General features: G+C 36.7%; 1 protein-coding gene across 4 annotated transcripts in view; it reads left to right on the forward strand.

The window, feature by feature from the left end:
• Positions 1 to 18,969, forward strand: part of TAB2 (TGF-beta activated kinase 1 (MAP3K7) binding protein 2) — a 69,139-nt gene extending 50,170 nt beyond the window's left edge. For all 4 annotated transcript variants that reach the window (XM_067293546.1, XM_067293547.1, XM_067293548.1 and 1 more), the window contains 5 exons: positions 3,480 to 4,992; positions 12,628 to 12,788; positions 13,421 to 13,514; positions 14,879 to 14,959; positions 16,926 to 18,969. In XM_067293546.1, coding sequence (XP_067149647.1) covers positions 3,480 to 4,992; positions 12,628 to 12,788; positions 13,421 to 13,514; positions 14,879 to 14,959; positions 16,926 to 17,071 — 1,995 coding nt within the window. In that variant the 3' untranslated portion in view covers positions 17,072 to 18,969. The remainder of the gene's footprint in view (positions 1 to 3,479; positions 4,993 to 12,627; positions 12,789 to 13,420; positions 13,515 to 14,878; positions 14,960 to 16,925) is intronic.
• Positions 18,970 to 21,403: the final 2,434 nt, after the last annotated feature.

Genomic DNA, 21,403 nt, shown 5'->3' on the forward strand with positions numbered 1-21,403 from the left:
CAGATCGGCTAATTTCTACCCCAGATATGTCTCTTTCCTGTTCTGCCACTGTCAATATACTCATATGCCCATATTTTATACCACTTCCACTCTCTGTAGCATCATATATTGATTAGTTGTATTGGCAGATGAATTAATATGCCTGTCCAAAGCTTGAGGAAGCATGTTATAGGGGCACTTTGAGTGCTTGGAACTAACAAATGCTGATAGACTTGCTTAACTCTGCACATAAATGTGTTTGCTTTGCATTTTCCAGTGATCCCACAGCATCCATATTGACTGGGTTTTTTCATTATCCAAGGTATTCCAGCCTTTCAGTACTCTGGATAGTAGAGGATTGCCTGAATAGTCATGTTGATCATCAGTATACACAGCTTGACTGGGAAAAAGATGGGCCATGAGTTTCCAGAAGCTAGCCATCTCTGGACTTTGACTATGACATCTGTGGCCGTGATATGGTTATGATGTTAAGAATGTTGATTGTCTTTTTATACAGAGAGAAAGAGAGACAGACTATATTTATGTATATAAAGACTATATATATATATATCTATATAAAGGCAATCAACATTCTTTTTATATAGTGGAAGGAATTTCTGATAAATGTAGTAACTATTGTTTAATTTAGATTTAGTTAAGTACCTTTTCAGATACAAGAAAGGCTTCATTTGCCTTGCCTGCAACTCCTGATGGCAAGCATCACTTGTTCAGGTGAATTTGTTTTTAAACCAGGAAGTATAAAATACCAAAAGAAAACCTGAAATAATTTAAACAGAGGAAATTCTTCACATTATGAATTGTATAGGAAAGTAATACACATCTCAGTCCTTTGAAATTTTTTTTAGAGAAATCTTTTTAGCTTGTTTACAAAGGAAGGTTTATACAGTATTATATGCTTATAAAGAAAAACTTAAGGAGACACAGAGTATGAAAAAGTCTTGAAGGTGAATAGCCCACCATTTAAAATACAAACAAAATCTAGTATACTGAAACCAGAGGACCAGCAAAAATTTAATAGGATGAAATTTAAACCTGCGTAATTTAGGGAGCGTAACATTTTATTGCTTTCTTGGGCTGTGAATGTATTGAGTGTTCCTGGAAAGTTTTGCATCTCTCCATTCTTCCCGACAAGCTTCCTATATTCAACTCTCCCCTGCCCTTCGTTTCAGGGTCTCACTGCAGCTTCTCCCTTCCCGGAGCATTGTCGCCCATTATTCTTTTTTTAATGTCTGGGGCATTTTATAACCACCTGCTCCTCGAGTCTACATCCTGTCCTTGCTTCCTCATTTCCCTCCAACATTCTTATTCTTTCTTTTTTTTTCTTTCTCTTTCAGGGTGCCAGCATTTTAAACTCAATTGAGACATGGGCAGAGCTAAGATGAGGGGTATTGTTATGCTGGAATATGCTCAATTCTGCCATCAACCGGTTCTCTGATCTATAAAGAGCTAGAAGCGGTTGAAACTCTGCCTCTGCCAACCAGAAGATGCCAGGGGTTCCATGTGCCCCCGTTTCCCCTTTGAGTTCTCCAATTTGCTCATTGACGTCACTGAAATTTTGGAATTGATTAGATGCAGTCTTAAAAAAGAAAAAAAATTGTCCAAAGAAATGCATTCAAGTTGAATGTAAGGGCCTTGCAAGCTTGGCCTGTTCCTTTTTTGCTTGGTATTTTTGGCCTTTCTGTTAATAATTTTAATTCACTTAAGTTCATTTAAAATTCTGCCTCTAAGATCTTTCCAGCTTGTTATTCTGTGGCATCCTACCTCTGTCCCTTTTCTGGCTCCCTTTTCTCCTTTGCAACAAATACAAGGCTATTCTTTTCTTACTCACCCACCATTCTATCTAAGTGCATTACCCTTCTTCATGACTAACTTCATTTGATTACTTTGTCCTCTTGTGCTTGTTCCAAGCTAGAGCCAATATACCATACCATCATTTGACCCATTTTCATATCTTTCAAGACTCCTCTGCAACAATTCTTATCCATAATTGACTAGTTAGATGGCCTTCAGGGAATCCTGATTTTTTTAAGGATTTGAGGGTTTTGTTTTGTTTTTAAGAATTTAGAACTGCATCTGGCCTGTATCAATACAACTTTGGTTTTGTGGGTGGAATTTTGCCTTGTTCTCCCACTTCTGTTATGTTCTGTCTTTCTCTTCTTTTGGTAAATTTTTTAGAGACAATCTTGGTGTGTCTGAACAGCTGTCTGTGAGCTCTCATCCTGATTGGAGGATGAGAGCTACCATTTGCTGCTTTAACAAAAATAATGATACAAAGCATGTAGCATGGGTTAACTTATCTTGCTTGTGTATTCTCTAACTAAATTTCTGATAATTTTTTTACTATATTGCATATGCATTTTTCTCTTGATCATCTACATTCTCTCTAGTGACTGGTTTTGTGTGTTGGGATGCATTTGTTTAGTTTTAATAGTGTCTGGGCCATAGCAGGTGCTTTTCTGACTGAAGGTATTAACCCTTATTTCTTCTTCTTTTTTTTTTTTTTTTTGTAAGTAATATAAACAGAGCAGAATGTTCTGAAATGCTACCTATGCATGTTCACTCTTTTCTAAAAGTCCTTATGTGGAAAACTAAATTGGGGAAATCTAGGTACAATATTAATAAATTTGCGGACAAACAGAAGAGGTACTAGCAGTTTACTTTTGAAATATTCTTAAAAGGTATATTAGCTAGGTATAGAGTTGGGTGTTTATTGTTTTAAGTCATCATATTACAGGTTTTATAGAGTAACTTCATACAAACGCAAGGTTGTTTTTTTTAAGCTTTGAAAACAGTGGTTTAAAATAAACATTCAAATGTCCCCTGAGTTTTCCATTAATAGTTTTGTCTTGTGAAAGAATAGTCCTGTGCTGTATGTGTATAAACTGAATTTTTATGTAAAGTTTAAGCCATGTACTCCTGTGCAACTTTTCTCTTGGTCTGCATGTTTCTTTTCATAAAGTTTACTTTTTATTTGCAGCAGGAGGTAATGTATAACAGGTACTGAAAAGTTTGGGAAAACATTTAAAATGAACATGTATTTTTGTTGTTGTTGTTTTTAAGTTATTTACCAGTAATATACAGGTACTGTGAAACCATTCCTTCTGTCATTTTCCCCCTCAAGCCAGAAACTTGGTCATTGCTGAAGATTGTTCTGAAATTGGGGAGGAATAGCAAAAGTACTCATCCAAGGTGTATCGTACTGTATCGTGTTAGCTTGTCAAGGTCCAAGATCTCCCTGTCACTACTTCAGCAACAATGCAGACCTCCGCCCTTGGTGCCAGTGACTGAATCACAGTTCTCAAAATAGTAAGCTTCACATGCAAGCCCCTTGTGCATGTGCGGCATCTGTGCTGGCCGACCACCTAAAGCTTTCCATTTGATGCTGCATTATTAACTTTTCAATGATGATTCAATGTATATATATCTAGCCATGACAGTATTTTATCAGTAACTTCAAACTTTTGTGTCTCTTTTTATAGAATAATAACAATTTGGATGCCTGTTGTGCAGTTCTCTCTCAGGAGAGCACAAAGTATCTCTACGGTGAAGGAGACCTAGGTTTTTCAGATGATTCTGGGATTCCTGGACTACGAAATCACATGACATCTCTTAATTTGGATTTGCAGTCACAGAACGTGTATCACCATGGAAGAGAAGGAAGTAGAATGAATGGAAGTAGGACTCTAGCTCACAGTGTTAGCGATGGACACCTTCAAACCAGTCAGCCCAACAATGAACTATTTCAGCAGGAACCACAGACAGCACCTGCGCAGGTTCCACAAGGTTTTAATGTCTTTGGAATGGCTAATACAGTTAGTACTTCTAATCCAGGGCAACATCTTGGATTTCACCTAGGCAGCAAGGGAGTATCTAGCTTGTCTCAACAAACACCCAGATTCAACCCCATTATGGTAACTTTAGCCCCAAATATTCAGCCTGGCCGTAATACCCCTACATCTTTGCACATACATGGTGTACCTCCTCCTGTTCTTAACAGTCCACAGGGAAATTCTATCTATATTAGGCCTTATATCACAGCTCCTAGTGGTACAGCTCGACAGACACAGCAGCAGCCAGGCTGGGCATCTCAGTTTAATCCCATGCACCCTCAGCAAGTCTACCAGCCTTTGCAACCAAGTCCCTGGACTACTCTTCCTACATCCAATACTACGCCACATACCTCATCGCAACACTCAACGCAGCCAAATCAGCAAGGCCACCAGACTTCTCATGTCTATATGCCTATCAGTTCTCCTACTACTCCACAAGCACCTATGATTCATTCATCTGGTAGCTCACAATCATCTACTCATAGCCAATACAACATTCAGAATATATCCACAGGACCTCGCAAAAACCAAATTGAAATCAAACTTGAACCACCACAAAGAAACAGTTCTTCTAAGTTGCGCTCAACTGGCCCTCGCACCTCCTCTGCTCCCTCTTCCCTCAACAGCCAGACCTTAAGTAGAAGTCAACCCACTGTTTACATATCGGCCAGTCCACCAAATACTGATGAAGTGATCACACGCGGTCAACCTAAGGTCTACATTTCAGCAAATGCCACAACAGGAGATGATCAAGTTGTGCGGAACCAGCCCACACTTTTCATATCGACAAACCCTGGAGTATCTACCACTTCTAGGAATATGTCTGGTCAAGTAAGCATGGGTCCTGCATTTATTCATCACCATCCACCCAAGAGTCGAGCAGTGGGCAACAGCACCACTGCAACCTCTCCTCGAGTGGTGGTCACACAGCCTAACACAAAATATACTTTTAAAATTACAGTTTCTCCAAATAAGCCCCCTGCAGTTTCTCCAGGGGTAGTGTCCCCAACCTTTGAACCTACAAACCTTCTAAACCTTCCTGATCACTATGTTGAACCAGAGGGTATCCAGCATCTTGCTGACCCTGTTTTAGCACATGTGGATAGGATCAGTGATGCACGGAAATTGAGTATGGGATCTGATGATGCTGCCTACACACAAGGTAATATTCTTAATGTAAATAGTAGAAATTTCAACCAGGTTGTCAATTCAGCATGTAGATTACAGAACAGAAGGAAACAGTTGATCAGCCTTTGTGATGTTAATACAGTATCTTCAACTTCAGCATTCTTAAGCATTTCTTAAATTTAAAAAAATTTATAATCAAGTCATAGATTTCTTTTTATGGTGAAGACATGTAACTGGATATTTGGAGATAATTCATCTTTTTGTCTAAAGTAGATATGTTATCTGTTTAATGAAGTGGAGTCATAGCATCTTCATTTTTACGTTGTCCTGAAACAAACATCTAAGCTTGTTCAATTTGTTGTAATAATTTAAAGTTACAAGTTTACTGGCAGATTTTTGAATCAGTTGATATTCTATTGGATAAGGGGTTTTTGTTTTTTCTTCCTTCTTCTTCTTCTTGTAAGTATTATTTAAGAAGCCAGGAAAACAGATTTCAAAAGCAATTAGTGGGAGGAAATGTTTGCCTCAATGTTTCTTTATGCGTGCTCGACAATAAAATGCTTAAAGTTCTGGTACTTACTTCTGTTACACTATTAAATTCAAGAAGAAACCCCACCCCAAAGAAAGCTGTTTTAAATGGTCAGTGCTGTAAACGGAGGGTAGAACTTAAAATATGTGATACAGCAACCCAATTTGTTAATCTTTTTGCTTCTGCTTTCATGTTTTGCATGTTTTTGTTACCAATTTGAAGGTTTATGCAAAAAAAAAAAAACACATGAGGGTTAATAAAGATGTCGAATGAGTCTTAGAATGAGTCTTTGGACTTAGCAACTAATTCAATATTAAAAGATTGGCTTGTTCCAAGACTACTGTAAACATTCTCAGTTAGTTTAGCCTTTCTGTTTTGTGTAGGTACAGTGACCAGGACAGTAGAAGCCTGGTCCACATCTGGAGTACTATAGTAATGAGGTAAATAAAAACTGATTATAGCTTATTCTCTGCTACTGGAGGTAATCATATCTTTGGTGAGATAAATTCCTCCCTAACTCAAATGTCTAAATTTTAGTTGTCCAAATAAAAAAACTAATCATTCTAGATTGTCTTTTGTGAGCAAGGGAGAGTTGAAGAACTTCAGAAAGTGATTTGTCTGTGGATGAGTAAGACAAATTTCCCTTTGGCGGTAGCATTCTCTTTCCTTACTGTAAAGAGACTTGGCTGTCTGTTTTAGTCCTAGAGGACTTTAGATGTCCAAAAATGAAGCAAAATGAATCTCATCCTTACTCTTTTAAATATATCATGATCTCGGCTCTCAAGCACCCTCCATTTTTAGCTACTCGTTGTGAGAGGGTGTCCCTTTCTCCTGTTCTGACTTTCTGATGGGACTGACTTCTAGCAGGTCGAGCTCTGTATCTCTTGCACCCTGACAGTAATGGCTATTGTAGTCTGACTTCCTGCACAATTCTACAGGCTGTGAGGTATCAGCATCCAGTTTGTCAACCTGAGGCAAGCTTGAGGAGCCCCTTTTTGCTGTGTAGCCTCGAGTTCAAAAGTATTGTCTGGCATGCATCTGCTGTGGGGCCCAGTTGTTCCTAAAGCTAAGATACAACCCTGGTTTTCAGATCAAATGCAGATGTGTGACGTGGGCTGTAGCACTCTGTCTTTGTGATGACCTTTAGGAAACACCCTCCTTTTGTTTTGTGTTCTTCACTAGTACATAAAGTACTCTTGTGCTTCCAAAGAGTTCCTTACATTTAGAAGCATTCAGGTTTCTGGTGTATGTTGTCTTCAGTTTTGTTGCATGAACTGCAGTACTTCTTAATTTTTTGTTTTACATTTAATCTTTCAGAAGTTGAGAAATAGGTGATTGACTTATTGGTATGACCTTGATATCTAGAAGTCCTAATTATTGCATCTAAACTTGGCTCTTTATTAAAAAAAAAAAAAAAATTACTAAAAGTGTTTTGGATTACTTGACACTTTTGATCATTAGGCCATGTTCTAAGCTGCTTATAATTTTGCCAGGCTATGTGCAGAAACCTTCCGTGCTAGGTGCTGTCTCATTTTAATTTTAGTCAGAACAGATGAGTAGTTTCCCTGGCTATGATTAGAGAAAAATGCATTTTCATCAACTTTTCCATTTCTGCCCAGAATGCTCCTTATTTTGGCAGAGGGATTTGCAACTGGCTTGGGATAGAAGGAATGTGGTAGGTGGAGTTGCTTTGGTGTCAAAGGACATTTATTTTGCTTTGTTACAGTGAAATAAATTCATGTGCATGGTCCAGCCCAGGAGCACAGGAAGGTGTGTTAGACCTACTAAGTGCTACTGTCTGCCATCATAGTTGTGTTGGTGAAAAGCAGAGAAACTGATAGCAGGAATATTCCTTTTTCTATTCTGTCACCTGATTGCTATCCAGACAGAGATAGTGTCCCTTACTAGAATGCCTCGATATGAGGAGCTGAGCTTGATGGCAAAAGGCAGGATGGGAACAGTGATCTAAAAGGATCATCGCCAACCTGAAATCCTTATTGCAGATTAAGTGGGATAAAGAGAGCTCAAGTCTTGTCAAGAGCAAAATGACCCTTGGCCATTAGAGAGTCCTCTGCTTCCTTCAGAACCTGGGGCAGATGTCAGGATTCAAGAATACCATTCTCCTGTCAGCCTGTAGCTGTGGGGCTCTCTGGTAAAGCACAGGGCTTGTCTACTTGGTAGTTCATCTATAACCTACAGTTAATTCCTTGGTTAGAGTGGCAGATGCTTCTTCTGTGAATCTGAAAAATCTAAACCACATTGACTCACAGGAAGGTTGGGTCAGTTCCCAAGGGAATTTATTTTTCCAGATTTCTTGGAAGTTTCAGATGCATACACAAGAAAGGTGTAATTCTGTATGCAAGTTACAAAATCATGAAATCAAAGATCTAGAAATCAAGAAATTTCAGAATAAAAGTTATCTGAGGTACTTTATTTCAATTACGATCTGTATAGGTTTTTCTGATCTTTCTTTTCATGATTGCATTTCTGCTTTTCTCCCATGTCTTCCTCTGCTGTTCTGTGCAGTGACACAGTGGGTAGTAGAAGGCTGCCACAGATCTTTGTCTTGTTTGCTGCCAGAACTGGAGATTGTATAATGTGAAAAGTAGTAAAGCACTGCTCAAATGAAATAGATGCAATCAAGACATTGATTATTGTCCTGGAATATCAGGTTGTCTCTGCCATTGACTTCGTGATGCGAAGAAAGTCTCTGTAACCAAACTCTTCAGAAGCGGTTGCTAATTGCATGGTTTCTTTTTCTGGGATTCCAGCTTGAGATCCTGTAGACTCACTTGTGGAAGTGTTGACAGCATTCACCCATTAATGAAGTCAATAAGAATTAATAATAATGCTGCTGGAAAAATAATGCTGTAAGCATGCCTGACAGGATAGCTGAAACAGGATAGATTTTGATGCTAATCTATTTAGTATCAGTTCCCTGCTATCAGTGCCCCATTACTTAGCAGAGTTTTCAATAGATAATATAATTAATTTTTATTATAATAAAGTGCCTGATTGTTGAACAACATAGGGAAATCCTGTTAGAAACTGACAGTTCCGTACTCAGAAATAGATTTATATGTTCAGTCAGTATGCATGTAATCATATGTTGAATAGTGAGGCTAAATCATTATTTAGTAGTTTATTCTTTCTGTACAATGGGAAAGGCAGGCCATCTTATCAGGAAAATGTATAATTATGTTATTAAATTCCTAACTTAATGTTTCCATACTAGAGAACTTAACTAGAAGTCTTAGTTCAATGCTACTTAACTTTAGACTGTCTGACATACTTTCATGTTTTTCCCTTAACTAGAGGAAGGGAGAGGATGCATAGTTATAGACTTAGTCATCTCTACAAAGTTTTTTGGGTTTTTTTTTGTTTTGTTTTTTTAGTAAACATATTGAAGAAACTAGTTTAGTAACTTGACATTTTTCACAATTCTCACTTTTGTTTCTTGGAGGTTTTTAAAGTTTCAAAAAAATGCTACAGAACAGACTTCTTAACATTCTAACAAATCTGTACAGGTTTTAAAAAAAAGACTTGAGTGAAATAGCACTGTGCCCCATGCTCCAAGAGGCCTTACCATTCATTGCATAATGTGATTTGAGAAAACATACTGCATTATTTTGACTCTGCATATCAGGCCCCACTCTTGCCTGGTGCTCTATTTTAAAAGTGGAGTGAAAAGAATATTGGAAAGAGATAACAGAGGTATCAACATAAACTGCTAAAGTAGTTATTAAATGACCGATTAATTTTGTGCACTTTAAAATGCAGATTTTGAAAATATGCACATACAGAAGTCTGTCCTCCATGTTTCATATACCTGCTGATACTAGTTACCAGAATTCCCCTTTACTCTTAGGTCTCTAGAATAGGATGAAATCATTTAGTGTTCCTAGATTTACATTTTTCTTAGAAACACTTAAAATAGCAAAAGACACTCTAAAGCAGTAACTGTTTAACTTTTCTCAAAGCGTCTGCAAATCTGCTTATGTACAAACTTTCAGTTTTACAAGTATATTCAATATTTGAAAAGGTCTCTGGTAAAGCAGCAATAACCCTGTGTCCTCCAGAGTTTCATGCTCCTTTTATCCATGGTCTACAGCCTTTGTTGTGGGAAGTGTCCACTTTGAATGTGAAAAAAAAACAGTGGCATCTGCCAGAGAATTAACAGAATCAAAGCAAACCATTCCTGCCAGTCTGATCAGTGTGAAAATGCAGAAATTGAATGTGCGCACAGTACCCTATTTGCACATAGTTAAAAAGCCGAACATGAAATGTATTCAGATTGTGGTACACTAATGATGAATCAGGGAGGCAGACTTTGTACTGCTTCTGCTAGAAGGCTTACAGTAAATACTTTCTTTTTAAGAAAGTCTGAATGAACAAGTGTAAGCCTGAGCCTTTCTGCTCATATTTCAAGTTAGCCCAATGCAGAGCAAACTTGGGTGTGTCTGTGCTGCCCACTTACAGAAGCTCATTCCTGCAAGTAAAACAGTGCCATCAAAGCCCATGAAATGTCTCCTGGTGGACAGTGTAAACTAATGCTAGGAGCTGAATAACATTTGATTTAGATGTGCTTTACAGTGTTTTGTTTCCTAACACTTTCAGTTGCTCTAATCAACACTAGAGGGAGCTAAAAACTTAAATTGCTTTCTCCTGTTAATAAATGATACAAGAGGGAAACATAGGGGAAAGACTTTTAGTCTTTCCTTCCCCCCTTCTTTTTCCCCACAGTTGCCAAATTGGTAGTTAAGCAAGATTATCAAATATTATGTAAAAGCCATCACTTGAACCAATGGCTTGTCAGTCCCTTATCCAAGTTATTTTTAATAGAAGAAGTTTGGGGTAACAGTATCAAATGATTACTCTTCTCTAATCATAAGAGTAATTTTGTTATGAGAGTGTAAAGCCCACTGGGATTTGAAATTATGGAATGGTAAAATAGTCACAAAGCTGACAGGAGAATGAATTGGATCGTGTCTGTAAAGTGGTGTGAAAATGAAAAGTAAGTAGGCATCCATCAGCGCCTTTCCATAATGACAATCCCCAAACTTGGAAAACATTGAAATGAGAAGTTGCATTTGCTTTCCCTTTACAAGAAGAGCTAGAAGAGAATAAAAAATGCAAAGTCTTCCAAAGATGCAGCCTTGCCCATAGTCTGACTCTTGAATGCATGCCATAAGGTGTCCTGGAGACACTCTGACAGTGCTCTTCCTTATGTACCTAGTGCAGTGTACTCGTTGATAACCAGCAGCCTATGTTAATAGTTTGACACATCTACGCAAGGATCCTGAGTCTGTTTTGTGGAGGGTTCTACCTAAAAGTGGAAATCAAATGTAGAAGGAAAAGAGGTTTGTGCTCTCCCAGCAAGAGTAGGAGTAGAGTAGTCTTGGATTTCTTTTCTTCATAGTTGCAGCTACATTTGTTACTCTTAAAGTTCAGAAATGGGATTGTTTCTAAAAGACTATTTGAGAGGGGATGCTGTATCTTGAGACTCTGTACCTGATCTTGAATCAATCTTCAACAAAAATCTGGATCTTGGGGTTTCAATTGCTACACTGTTACACTACATCAAAGCACAGCTGCAGCTTTAACCATAGTGTGGCTAGTGGCTGTTTGAATATGTATGTAAACATCTCTAAATTGAACAAAAAGAGATAGCAACTTGCACCACTCTTGTCATTTCAGTCTCTTTTGAATACAACATGTGTTTCAAATGAAGGCCTAGGCTGAATCTGGCTAAGGCCTTGCGCTACTATGACACAGTACAAATAGTTTGGCATGGTGCCTCCATTTGAAGAACCTCTAAGACAAAATATGATGCGTGAATAAATGAATAGGCATGAATAGCGGTAAATGGCAGTTTTATCTGCTGAAGATGTGGAAAGTTTCATCTTTTTGATGTGTTGGGGTTTTTTTTTCTTTTTCTCTGCAACTAATGAGGGAACCTAACCAACCAAATTGGTGCAAGTTTCAAACTTTTTGTACACAAAAGAAATTGTGATGAATTAAACCTCACATGCCAGCTGGAGGCTTTCTTTGTGAGGCAAAGTTCTAGCCTTTTTTTTTTTTTTAATACCTTGTATTGCTACTTTTTAATAATTTCCACAGTGTTATAAAGGTACCAATAGTTTCTGAAACTGATTACAGTTCAAATGGATTTTAGTTATCTAATGAATGAATGACAATACAGAAGTTGAAATGATTGTTGGGTTTGTTTAATGAAATATATTTTTTCATTTATATAGAAAGCAATTATTGCTTTGAGCAATGTTATGTTCATATGGTGACATTTAACAGTATGCCTACCTTTTAATGAAATAAACTTTTTGAGTATGAATTAGTTTGCATATTCTGCTACTTGCTGTGTGTTTTTTTTTTTATAGCTTTGAAAAGTTGTGTTTAAATGCTAACTTCACCATTTCTGAATTAGGCCTTTAATGTCATTTTCCTTATGAACAGTAAGCAGCACCAGAAGTTAGAAGCTGAGCTAATGATTCTGCACTATAGTTTAGGGATAAATTGGCATATACACCAGCCTCTGTGATAAATGTAACTGATGTTTACCAACTGTGTTGCTTGTAGCATTTTCTGTTTTGATTTCACTTGATATATCCTGCTATGAAAAGAATACTGGATTATGTTTGATTTCCAATCACAATAAAAATCAAAATCTCAATTCATACTTAGTATATATTGCACTCTGTAGCAGACACATCTCTTTGAAATCTGCTTTGTACTATGTGTTTGACAATGGTTGGGTTGAATACAGTGCAAGAAAATGTTTGGTTTCAGTTTCTAGTAGTCATTCTGGTAAGAGCCACTGCGTTCTTGAAAAAGTGGATGTCGAGGGTTTGTTTGTTTGTTTTACAAATTACAGCTATATTTTGGGTGATCGTCTGTTATGTTGGATGACTTTCTCATTGTATTCACTTGTCTTATTTTAATGCAGCGTGCATTAAAATTCCTGTTGTCTTATGGCAAAGATTTTTCTTGTAAAAAGAATGGAAAAGTAATCTGTAGTAATGTTTTCATCTGTATTTTCCAAAAATAGTACTAACTTTCATCTTTATCTGATGTTGCCATGTGAAGGATAATAAATTAGATAAAATGGGATTTTATGTATTGCAGCTTTACTTGTACACCAGAAAGCCAGGATGGAGCGACTTCAACGAGAACTTGAGATTCAAAAGAAAAAGTTGGATAAACTAAAATCAGAGGTCAATGAAATGGAGAATAATCTAACACGAAGGCGCCTGAAAAGATCGAATTCTGTTTCCCAAATTCCATCAGTAAGTTGAAACGTCTGTAGGCTATAAACCTTAAACCACAAGCATGGTCTGTCATTTAAAAAAAAAAAAATTAATAATTTGAATTTAATAATTGAATTTAGTTATAGGTACTATAGCTAGAATTACACTGGTGGGCAGCGTAATTTAGAGTAGAGATTAAATATGCTTTATTTAGCCACAGCCTTTCAGTTCACCAACTGCTTCGTGCAGTGTTGCTTTTAAGGGTAGTCATGAAAGTTTTGCATTTGATAGTCCTTCCTCATGTTCTTAAAGGCCTGATCATCTAAAGTTTCAGACTACAATTCAGTATTCATTCTGCACAAAATGTTTTTTATTCTTCATCAGTATACCAGTCTCAGAGAAACTAGTTAATACACCAGCTGTCAGTGCTGGAGGGTAAGCCAATGATCTGGCAGACCGTTGACCCTGGTCTAACCACAATCTAGAATTGTTCATTCAGCTCTAAGTCTGATAAGAGAGAAGAATTCAGTGAGTCTGAAAGCTTTGCCATTGTAAGGGAAGATTCTTTTATCTTCAATTCAAAAATAACTAAATGCTGTCTACCTACATGTGAATGATAACTGATAATGAAATGGGAAAATTTAGTCTAACAGGCAGATTTATTTTTTCAGCTGGAAGAAATGCAACAGTTAAGAAGTTGTAACAGACAGCTGCAGATAGACATAGATTGCCTAACCAAAGAGATTGATCTTTTTCAAGCAAGAGGTACAGTATGTTCTTAGTACATCAGCAACTGTAAACATTGTTTTTACTTTCTCCTTCCTTTCACAGCTGCATGTATCCAAAGTAACTGTGTTATAAATGATAGGTATACACACTGTTTGCAGAATTATCACATTAGTTTGAATGAAACTATGAAAGTAATTGTATTCTAAGCCTTTGTTTTTGTTGGCTTTATTTTCCTAATCCCACTGTCATTCCTGTCTCATTCTTGGCTCGGAAGCTAAAAACTTGTCATGCCGTTTATTTAATAAATGCTGAAAAAAATCTGTTTGGTTATTTGAATATCAAAGAAGAGGGTGGAAGTAATTCTCTAAATGACATAGCCATACATATGTGTTCCTCTTTCTCTCATCTTTCTCTTCTGTCTTGTATTCAGCATCTCTAGTTAGCAAATATAAAATGCAACTGTAACTTCCACTGTGCTCTCTTGCTTCCACTTTCCTTGTCTGCAAGGACACAGCCTTTGGTCATGAGGGTGAAATTATGAGACAGCTGACCCAAACCACAAGCTGCCAAAAGGGAGGTCCTTCCGCTCCCTACTCTTGCCACTTATTGTGCTCTTGCCTTATTTGCTCTTGCTTTTAGACCCTTTGCAGAGCTGATTCTGCTCACTAATCCGTGAGAAAGTTGGGTTGCTAGAAAAGCCTGCTACAGCTGACGTGTGGGAGAGGCACAGGAAAGAATAAATGGGATACTGAGAGAGAAGGACTAGTATTTTCTGTTTTTGGCAGCAGCAAGTAGTTAGATCAGCTCAGTCATGAGCCATGCAAGTTCTCCTTCAGACGGTGTACCTGCAGATAAGGAGAAAGTAAACAGGTATACTGAAAGTAGTGCTGCACTGAAAACTTCACCTTAAATCCAGTATGCAAATTGCATATATCGATATTTTATATCTGTGTGTTCTAGCTATGTTTCAGGAGTTAGGAGTTCCAATAAGTATGTAATATACTGCATAGTAGATAGCACACCTCTTTCAATGCAGTACCATTTAAAAAAAGTCTCGAGGCAAAATATATTAATAAAATGCCTTAAAATAAGAGAGTGGAAGAAAAGGGATATTTGAGGAGTTTGGTCTGTCAACTAAGAACGAGGGAGTAGGAGTCAGGCCTCCTGGTTTCTGTTTCTGTCTTTACTTTATATTGCATATTTTAGGCAGTAAATTTCTTTAAGTTCATTGTTGACACCACCAATATCTCACTCATGTCTGTGTTGACGCTTTGATGACAATAAGTGAATAGTAGTACTATCTCTTGGAGTTACTGCCCAAAAAAATGATATGCTTTCGTACCCAAGTTTCTTTTAAAAAGTGATGCACTTTCTTTTCTTTTTTTTTTCTTCATTTTTAGGACCACATTTTAATCCCAGCGCTATTCATAATTTTTATGATAATATTGGATTTCTTGGTCCGGTGCCACCAAAACCCAAAGGTACTGTACCTGTTAAATTTGGTTTTAATACTAAAATCTGGCTTGCATCTAACATCATGTTCTTTTCTGTGAATCTCATTTAAATGTTGATTATGAAATAGATTACTTTTTTCAAAAGCTTACAAACCTTGCTATTTTATTTGCTTTGAAAGTAAATATACTTCTATGTGCTTTTGTTTCCTCTCTGTGTTCACACCTTCAAGAAAAAGAAGTATATTAAATACAATATGTTTAAAGATGGCTAATATATTGGGAGGTAGTTTAAGTAAATGGAAAGATCCATTTTTAAAAACAAACATAAGATTTATTGCTTAGGGATGAGTGGAACTCGCTGAGATGACTTCATCATTGTCCATGGTGAAGGGTGGATTTATTTATATGTTACAAATATTCAGTTTGGTTACCCAGACAGGGAGGATTTCCTGGTTGCTGTAAAATTTGTATTAATTTTACATAAAAACCCTTCATACTAGTTTTAAATACAGTTTTAGGTAGTTGTAGAGGAGAGGGATGCTGGCCCTATTACATTCCCAAGTTTATTAGTCGAACATTGTTTCTCATTTTGAGTTTTGCACTTTTTTGTCCTAATGAGATGTCCAACAAAATAGAATAATTACCTCTTGTGTGTTACATAAAGCAGAGAATGACATTAAACTTGTTTGCAACAGCATGCTATGACTTATAAGTAGACTATCGGATGAAATAATTCCCGAATGTTGCTGTGCAGTATTTCTGTCCAGCAACATTATGCAATTATGTTTCCCACATAATATGTGTGTGTGTGTGATTGGTCCTTAGAGTTAGCAGTAACTGTCCTTACAGAATATCATCTTACAGGCTTTTGACCATTCTGTATTTCAAAATGGCCTAGATAAATTGGTATTTTTGTCCTCCAGACTATTTGTAACTCCTCCAAACTGGTGTTGTCATGCATGCTTTTTAAGTTTGCTATGTTTCTTTATCCAAGCTGTTAGTGAAAATATTGAGTAAAATTAAATCCATGTACAGTCCTCTTAAACATGTTTTACAGTTGAACCATGAGAAATCACTGTCAAAAGAGTTTATGAAAAGTTTTGTAAATTATGTAGTTCCCTTTACAGTAAATAAATCTAGATACCATTGCTACTTTCCCATCAAAGAGGAAAATGAGTTTTAATTTTCTGTGAATAGTTGTTGACGTTCACATTGACTCATCTTTTAGGAACTCACAAATTTGTGTTCAACAATTTGGAAAATTCAAAGTGAACCCTGACTGGTTTATAATCCTCTGAAGCATCTCTTAGTAAAGAAAGAAAAGATGAAAATATTAGTACTACTTTTTAGTCCTTCAATAAGTTTAAAAATAAAAAAATGAGTTTTCACTAATCACAAAAGAATGATAAATAATTCTTGTTGCAATTGTGATATGAAGCATTGTACTTTCTGAAGCTGTCTCCAAGTTTTTTTTTACATGTCATACGAAAAGATAGACTTGTACTCTTGGGAAGAGTACTACAGAGCATGACAGAGGAAGGTACTGATTTTGCTTTAGTGTAACTGACTGTTTATCTGACTTTGGGAAGAGCTGCTGTTAGTCTCTCTAGGGTCAAAACATTAAATATGTCAAAAGTTCACAGAGCACATATTTCATGTGATAAGAAATTTTAGACTGCTCCATATTGTCCTTTTAAATTTTGTGCGTGTTCCCTGTATTAATTTCTTCATTTCATATGACAACTTCAAACTGAGACCAAAAGGAAAGTGGGGTGAAGGGATGGGAAACTTGCTTTTTGTAATTTGACCTTTTGCAGCTTGGCTGAATTATCAAGCTGTAGTCAAGGAGTGGTAAAAAGCCCTCTGTCACTTGTAACAGCTCTGCAGTTCTCGAGGAGCAAGACAGTTCTCAGTTACTGAAAAAATCATCTCAAAATTCTTTCCATGCTGTTCTTGGTTAGTAACTGCTTATCTTATCTCTTTCATGCCACAGATCAGAGGTCCATTGTGAAAACACCAAAGACTGTTCCAGACACAGATGAAGATGAGGGAGCTCAGTGGAGTTGTACTGCCTGTACTTTTTTAAATCATCCGGCCTTAAATCGCTGTGAACAGTGTGAAATGCCCAGGCATTTCTGAGCCAACAGGCCCATTATCTTCTGTAAAACAATAGCAAACCTACAAGGAACTATCCAGTCATTGAGGGGCAAAAAAGCATTTATGCATAGGATTTTTGTAAAATTGAAGGTGTGACAAGATGGTATTCTGCTAAAGTTAAATGTCAGCCCACAGAGCTAGTAATACCTCAGTGTTGTGTCAGAGGCAGTTGAAATTCATCGGCTGAAAGGTAATCTGCTGAAAGACTCGGTTGCCAGCTGCCTGAACCATGTACAGTATTACCAGTAGCCCAGTAATACACACCATGTTCAGTGCTTGGGTGTTGCCCATCCTCTTCTGTGCCCTGATGTCACTACTGAATTTTGACAGGGGAAAGGAATAGAAGCTAGAGAATAGTTTTTGTTTTCAGAGCTTTCAGTGAAACACTACATGCACAGAGGAAATCTAAAAGGAACAAGGTTTAACTATTTAAACTGTTTGCTGCCACATGGTGCCTTTGATAAAGGGAGGAACTTCACAAATCAGTGGTACTCTTTGCCTTGTCTTCCCTGCAAACATCTCTGTGAAGCCAGAATCAGTACAATCACATCTAAAGATGAAAAGGAAAAACTGCATGCGTTGTCTGTACAATACACACAGTGAAATACCCCAAAGCTTTTCCTACTGTACATAGCTCTAGAGCCTGCTTTAAGTGATTTCTTTTCTTCACCTTTATTATTTTCTTGTACTTCTGTATGTATAGTGTAATAGTCTTTTTGTTAACTTTCTTTTTTTCCCTTTAAGTGATTAAGCACGATCATGTCCCTTTTTTAAGCTTTTTATCTGAGAGAAGCAATGCCTTAAAGTAAGAGCATTAATAAGAAACTATGCACAAAATAGCTTTCCTCTGCTCATTCTGTACATTGCTCTTGTAAATGCTGATGATCTGTGAAGACCTGCAGATGCAGTGTGGTAAAAATGCAGGAAAAGTTGGAAGAGTTATGCATATAGTTCACTCTGTACACTGAGTTTTACGGTGGGTGACACAAGGTAGTATTTTGTCTGGCATGAGGGAACTTTAAACTAAAACTTTCAACCCACCAACAGATCAGCATCCGGTTTAAGCTTGCTTCATCTGCTGGGTATCTTGCAGACTCTTGAAGAGAGATTCATTGGGGAAGTACATACAGTGCCAAAATCAACAGCAGCAGCATCATACAGCTTTGTTCAAGAACTTTAAATGCTTTCCTGTTTTGGCAGCCAGTTTCTAAACCTGACTTTGTGGTGAAGTCTCATATTTATAGAAAACAAGGATAGCAATATTTAGGACAACTGAAATAAAGGCTGGAAAAGAGAAGTCAGACTTGAACACTGAAGCAACCTCAAGCATCTCTTTGTTTTGATGATCTATTTTTTTAAGGAAAATATTCACATGATCAGGAATGTATGTAACTGAGATCAAGAAAATGGAATTACAGTACAGTATGCACAAAAGACAGCACACAATTATGTAGCAGCACTTAGAGTGAGGCTGCAGGGAGTGCTAACAATGTAGCAAGAGACAAAGTAGACTGTCACCCACTGTAAACATTTGCCAGTGGACATTTTTATTAGGAATTTTACAAGTGATCTATGTGAATGCACAAAGGCCTTTGTTTTGAAGGCTTTGCATTTTTTTTATGTGGGAAGAAAACGCCGGTCCCAGGTAATTAGGCAGTAGACCCAAAGCACTTGCATTCAATGCATTTTGTTTATAAAATGAGGCCTTGTTTTTCAGCTTCATCTGCAGTTCTATGTGAAGATTGACAAATCAGTTTTTACCTGTTTTATTAATAAAACCTAATTTGGATATCTTGAGTTGATGGTTTTGTGATTTAGCTGGGTAAACTGTCTTTGTAACAGATAAGTTATTTATAAAAATTAAAAAAATATATATTCTATTGTTTGTTTTTGTGATTTGTTTGCTTTTCCCATGCTGTGAAGCAACAGAGTATTCAACTAAACAACAAGTATTAACAGTATTAAAAATAAGCTGATTTCCTATGATCACAGATTTTTATTAAGTCTTTGTTTTATTGAAGCTTGTGTCTTGCCTCCCATGCATTGTTCTGTTAATGCTAACCTTGTCTGTGTGTGTGTATATATAAGGGATATATTGCATAGAATTGCACCCACAGAATTATGTACAACTCTATATACCAAAGAATCATTCATTTCTTCATAAAGTAATAAGCTAGATAAAGGCCCTTCTTACTTCATGCTTTAAGGGTTTAGCATCTTTAAAATATCTTCCTAATTCAAAACAGCAACCACTTTGTCAAAGGTGGTATTTGAAATACTTTGTGCACTGTTACATTAAGCACAATCCAAGGATTAAAATGGTTAGGCTAATGGTCTGATACTGTCTTTTGTGTTATGCATATTATAAAGCTATAAGATACAGAGTTTTCTTGGACATCTTTCCCACTTGGACCCTGTCTAGTCAGATATTTGGTATGTGGAGCTGGGCTTTCCTGAGATGCAGTGATGCTGGGTGAAAGCTCTTCAGGAGACATCTTTAAACAGCTTTAACTACAGATCCAGCAAAAAAAACATTCCTTACACAGATTGATCAGCCAAAATGTCTGAAGCCACAGTATGAAAAACAGTGTTTGGAGTGAGGAGGCAAGAATGTTTTTCAGATGTATTTAAAAAATCAGTGCTGGGTAGGAAAAACATGTTTCTGGAAATACATAAATTCTGTTTGCCTTATTCAAGTGTTTAATAATCTCTTCCCTGTATTTATTTGTTTACTGATTTTCTGGAAAAAATACATATTTACCATTCTAACTACAGCTAGCTATGCAGAGCCATCAACACAGTATAAGCGTGCATCAGGCAATTTTCAATAACTTATCTTGGAACAGTGGGAAAAGAGGAATAACATCTCTGGTGCCTTTTATTCCATAGATTTTTACCTTTGCCACTAGGGATTTTATGTTCTGTATGTATTTTAGGTTATGTATAGCATCATTAGCTCTTGCTTCAAATTGATAACCTATTGCTATATCTATTTTGTGTATTTTTAAAGGTTATGCTTTTAAGGTTTTAAATTCTAAAGGATGAAATAGAACTAGATTTTACTGCTGAATTTTCTCCTTTTCCTCATAAAATACAAGAGATCAAACCTTTAATGCAGTAAGGTTAAACTGCGCATCATGCACATCAATAGTTTATCTTAGATACTGACTTATGACTTTAAATTTCTATAATGTATTTGTCAGGGGTCTCTGTAAGTGTAATAACAATAGATGATGTCACTCTTTAATGGGGAGGAAGAAGTACAGTTCTTGGCTTTAAGAGATGCTCCTGGTTTTTCTTGGTTTTGGGTGGTGGTGTTTTGGGGGGGGGGGGTTGTTTTTGGTTTTTTTTTTTTATATATGTGAAATATTCTGCTTTTGGTGCAGCTTCAGGGTTGGAATAACCTTATGAGTGAAGGCAGCAAAACTGAGACAAAGATGTGGTAATCAAGTTGCAGATTCAGGTCAGTTCTGTGGCAGAATATAGAACTGACTCCAGTGCTAGCTTTTTATAGAAGTCAAAAAACTATTTTTCTGCTGCTATTTCCAATTATTAGAGCTACTCTGTTGCCCAGGAGTGTGGTTGTGTGTGGTGCCCTTGACATTTAGAATAATTCTGAGATTTGGTATCTTCTGTCTCAAGCTAATGACAGACTGTTTTAAAATCTGTGTGAATTAGTATTTATGCCTTTCTGTGTGAACTAGGAATCTTGTGATCTTGAAATATCCACTTCCAATGTAAATTGTAGATGTCCAGAGAGAATGCATTTTCCGTTTTAAGGAGAGTATGCTGATCAATGCTGCATTTCTTTCATATTCCTCTACCTTTAATGTGCGTTAGAGACTGGAAACAAATTAAAGGAAGAGTTGATTAAAGGTATTGAGCAAGCATGTTTAAACCCCCTCCCCCCCCCCCCAAAAAAAAAAAAGAAGTATTGAAATCTACGGAGTACCTGTCCTTTTGGATACTTCTTATTTAGCATTCTAAAATTAGAGAACTGCTAAAACAGTAACTGTAAATTTTCAGTACGTTAATTAACAACATTTTCAGTGCATCTTGTAAAACCATGATAGCTCTTACAAGCATTTTGTTATAAAAATAAGTTTAAATAGCAAGGAAATGCTTTGGCATATATTTTATTTATTGATGTGTGAAGAAAATTCCTTTCCTTTCCTTGCAATTTGAACAGAAAATATTAGTGTTAATTTTAAACTTTTGATTCCTTTCATTGGCATATAATGATTGCAAAGTATTCCTCTTTCAAGTGCGACTATGCTTGAATAGCTTTTCTGTTGCTAACATTGAAGGATAGTC

This window comes from Apteryx mantelli, chromosome 3, assembly GCF_036417845.1.
Source record: "Apteryx mantelli isolate bAptMan1 chromosome 3, bAptMan1.hap1, whole genome shotgun sequence".
NCBI lineage: Eukaryota > Metazoa > Chordata > Aves > Apterygiformes > Apterygidae > Apteryx > Apteryx mantelli.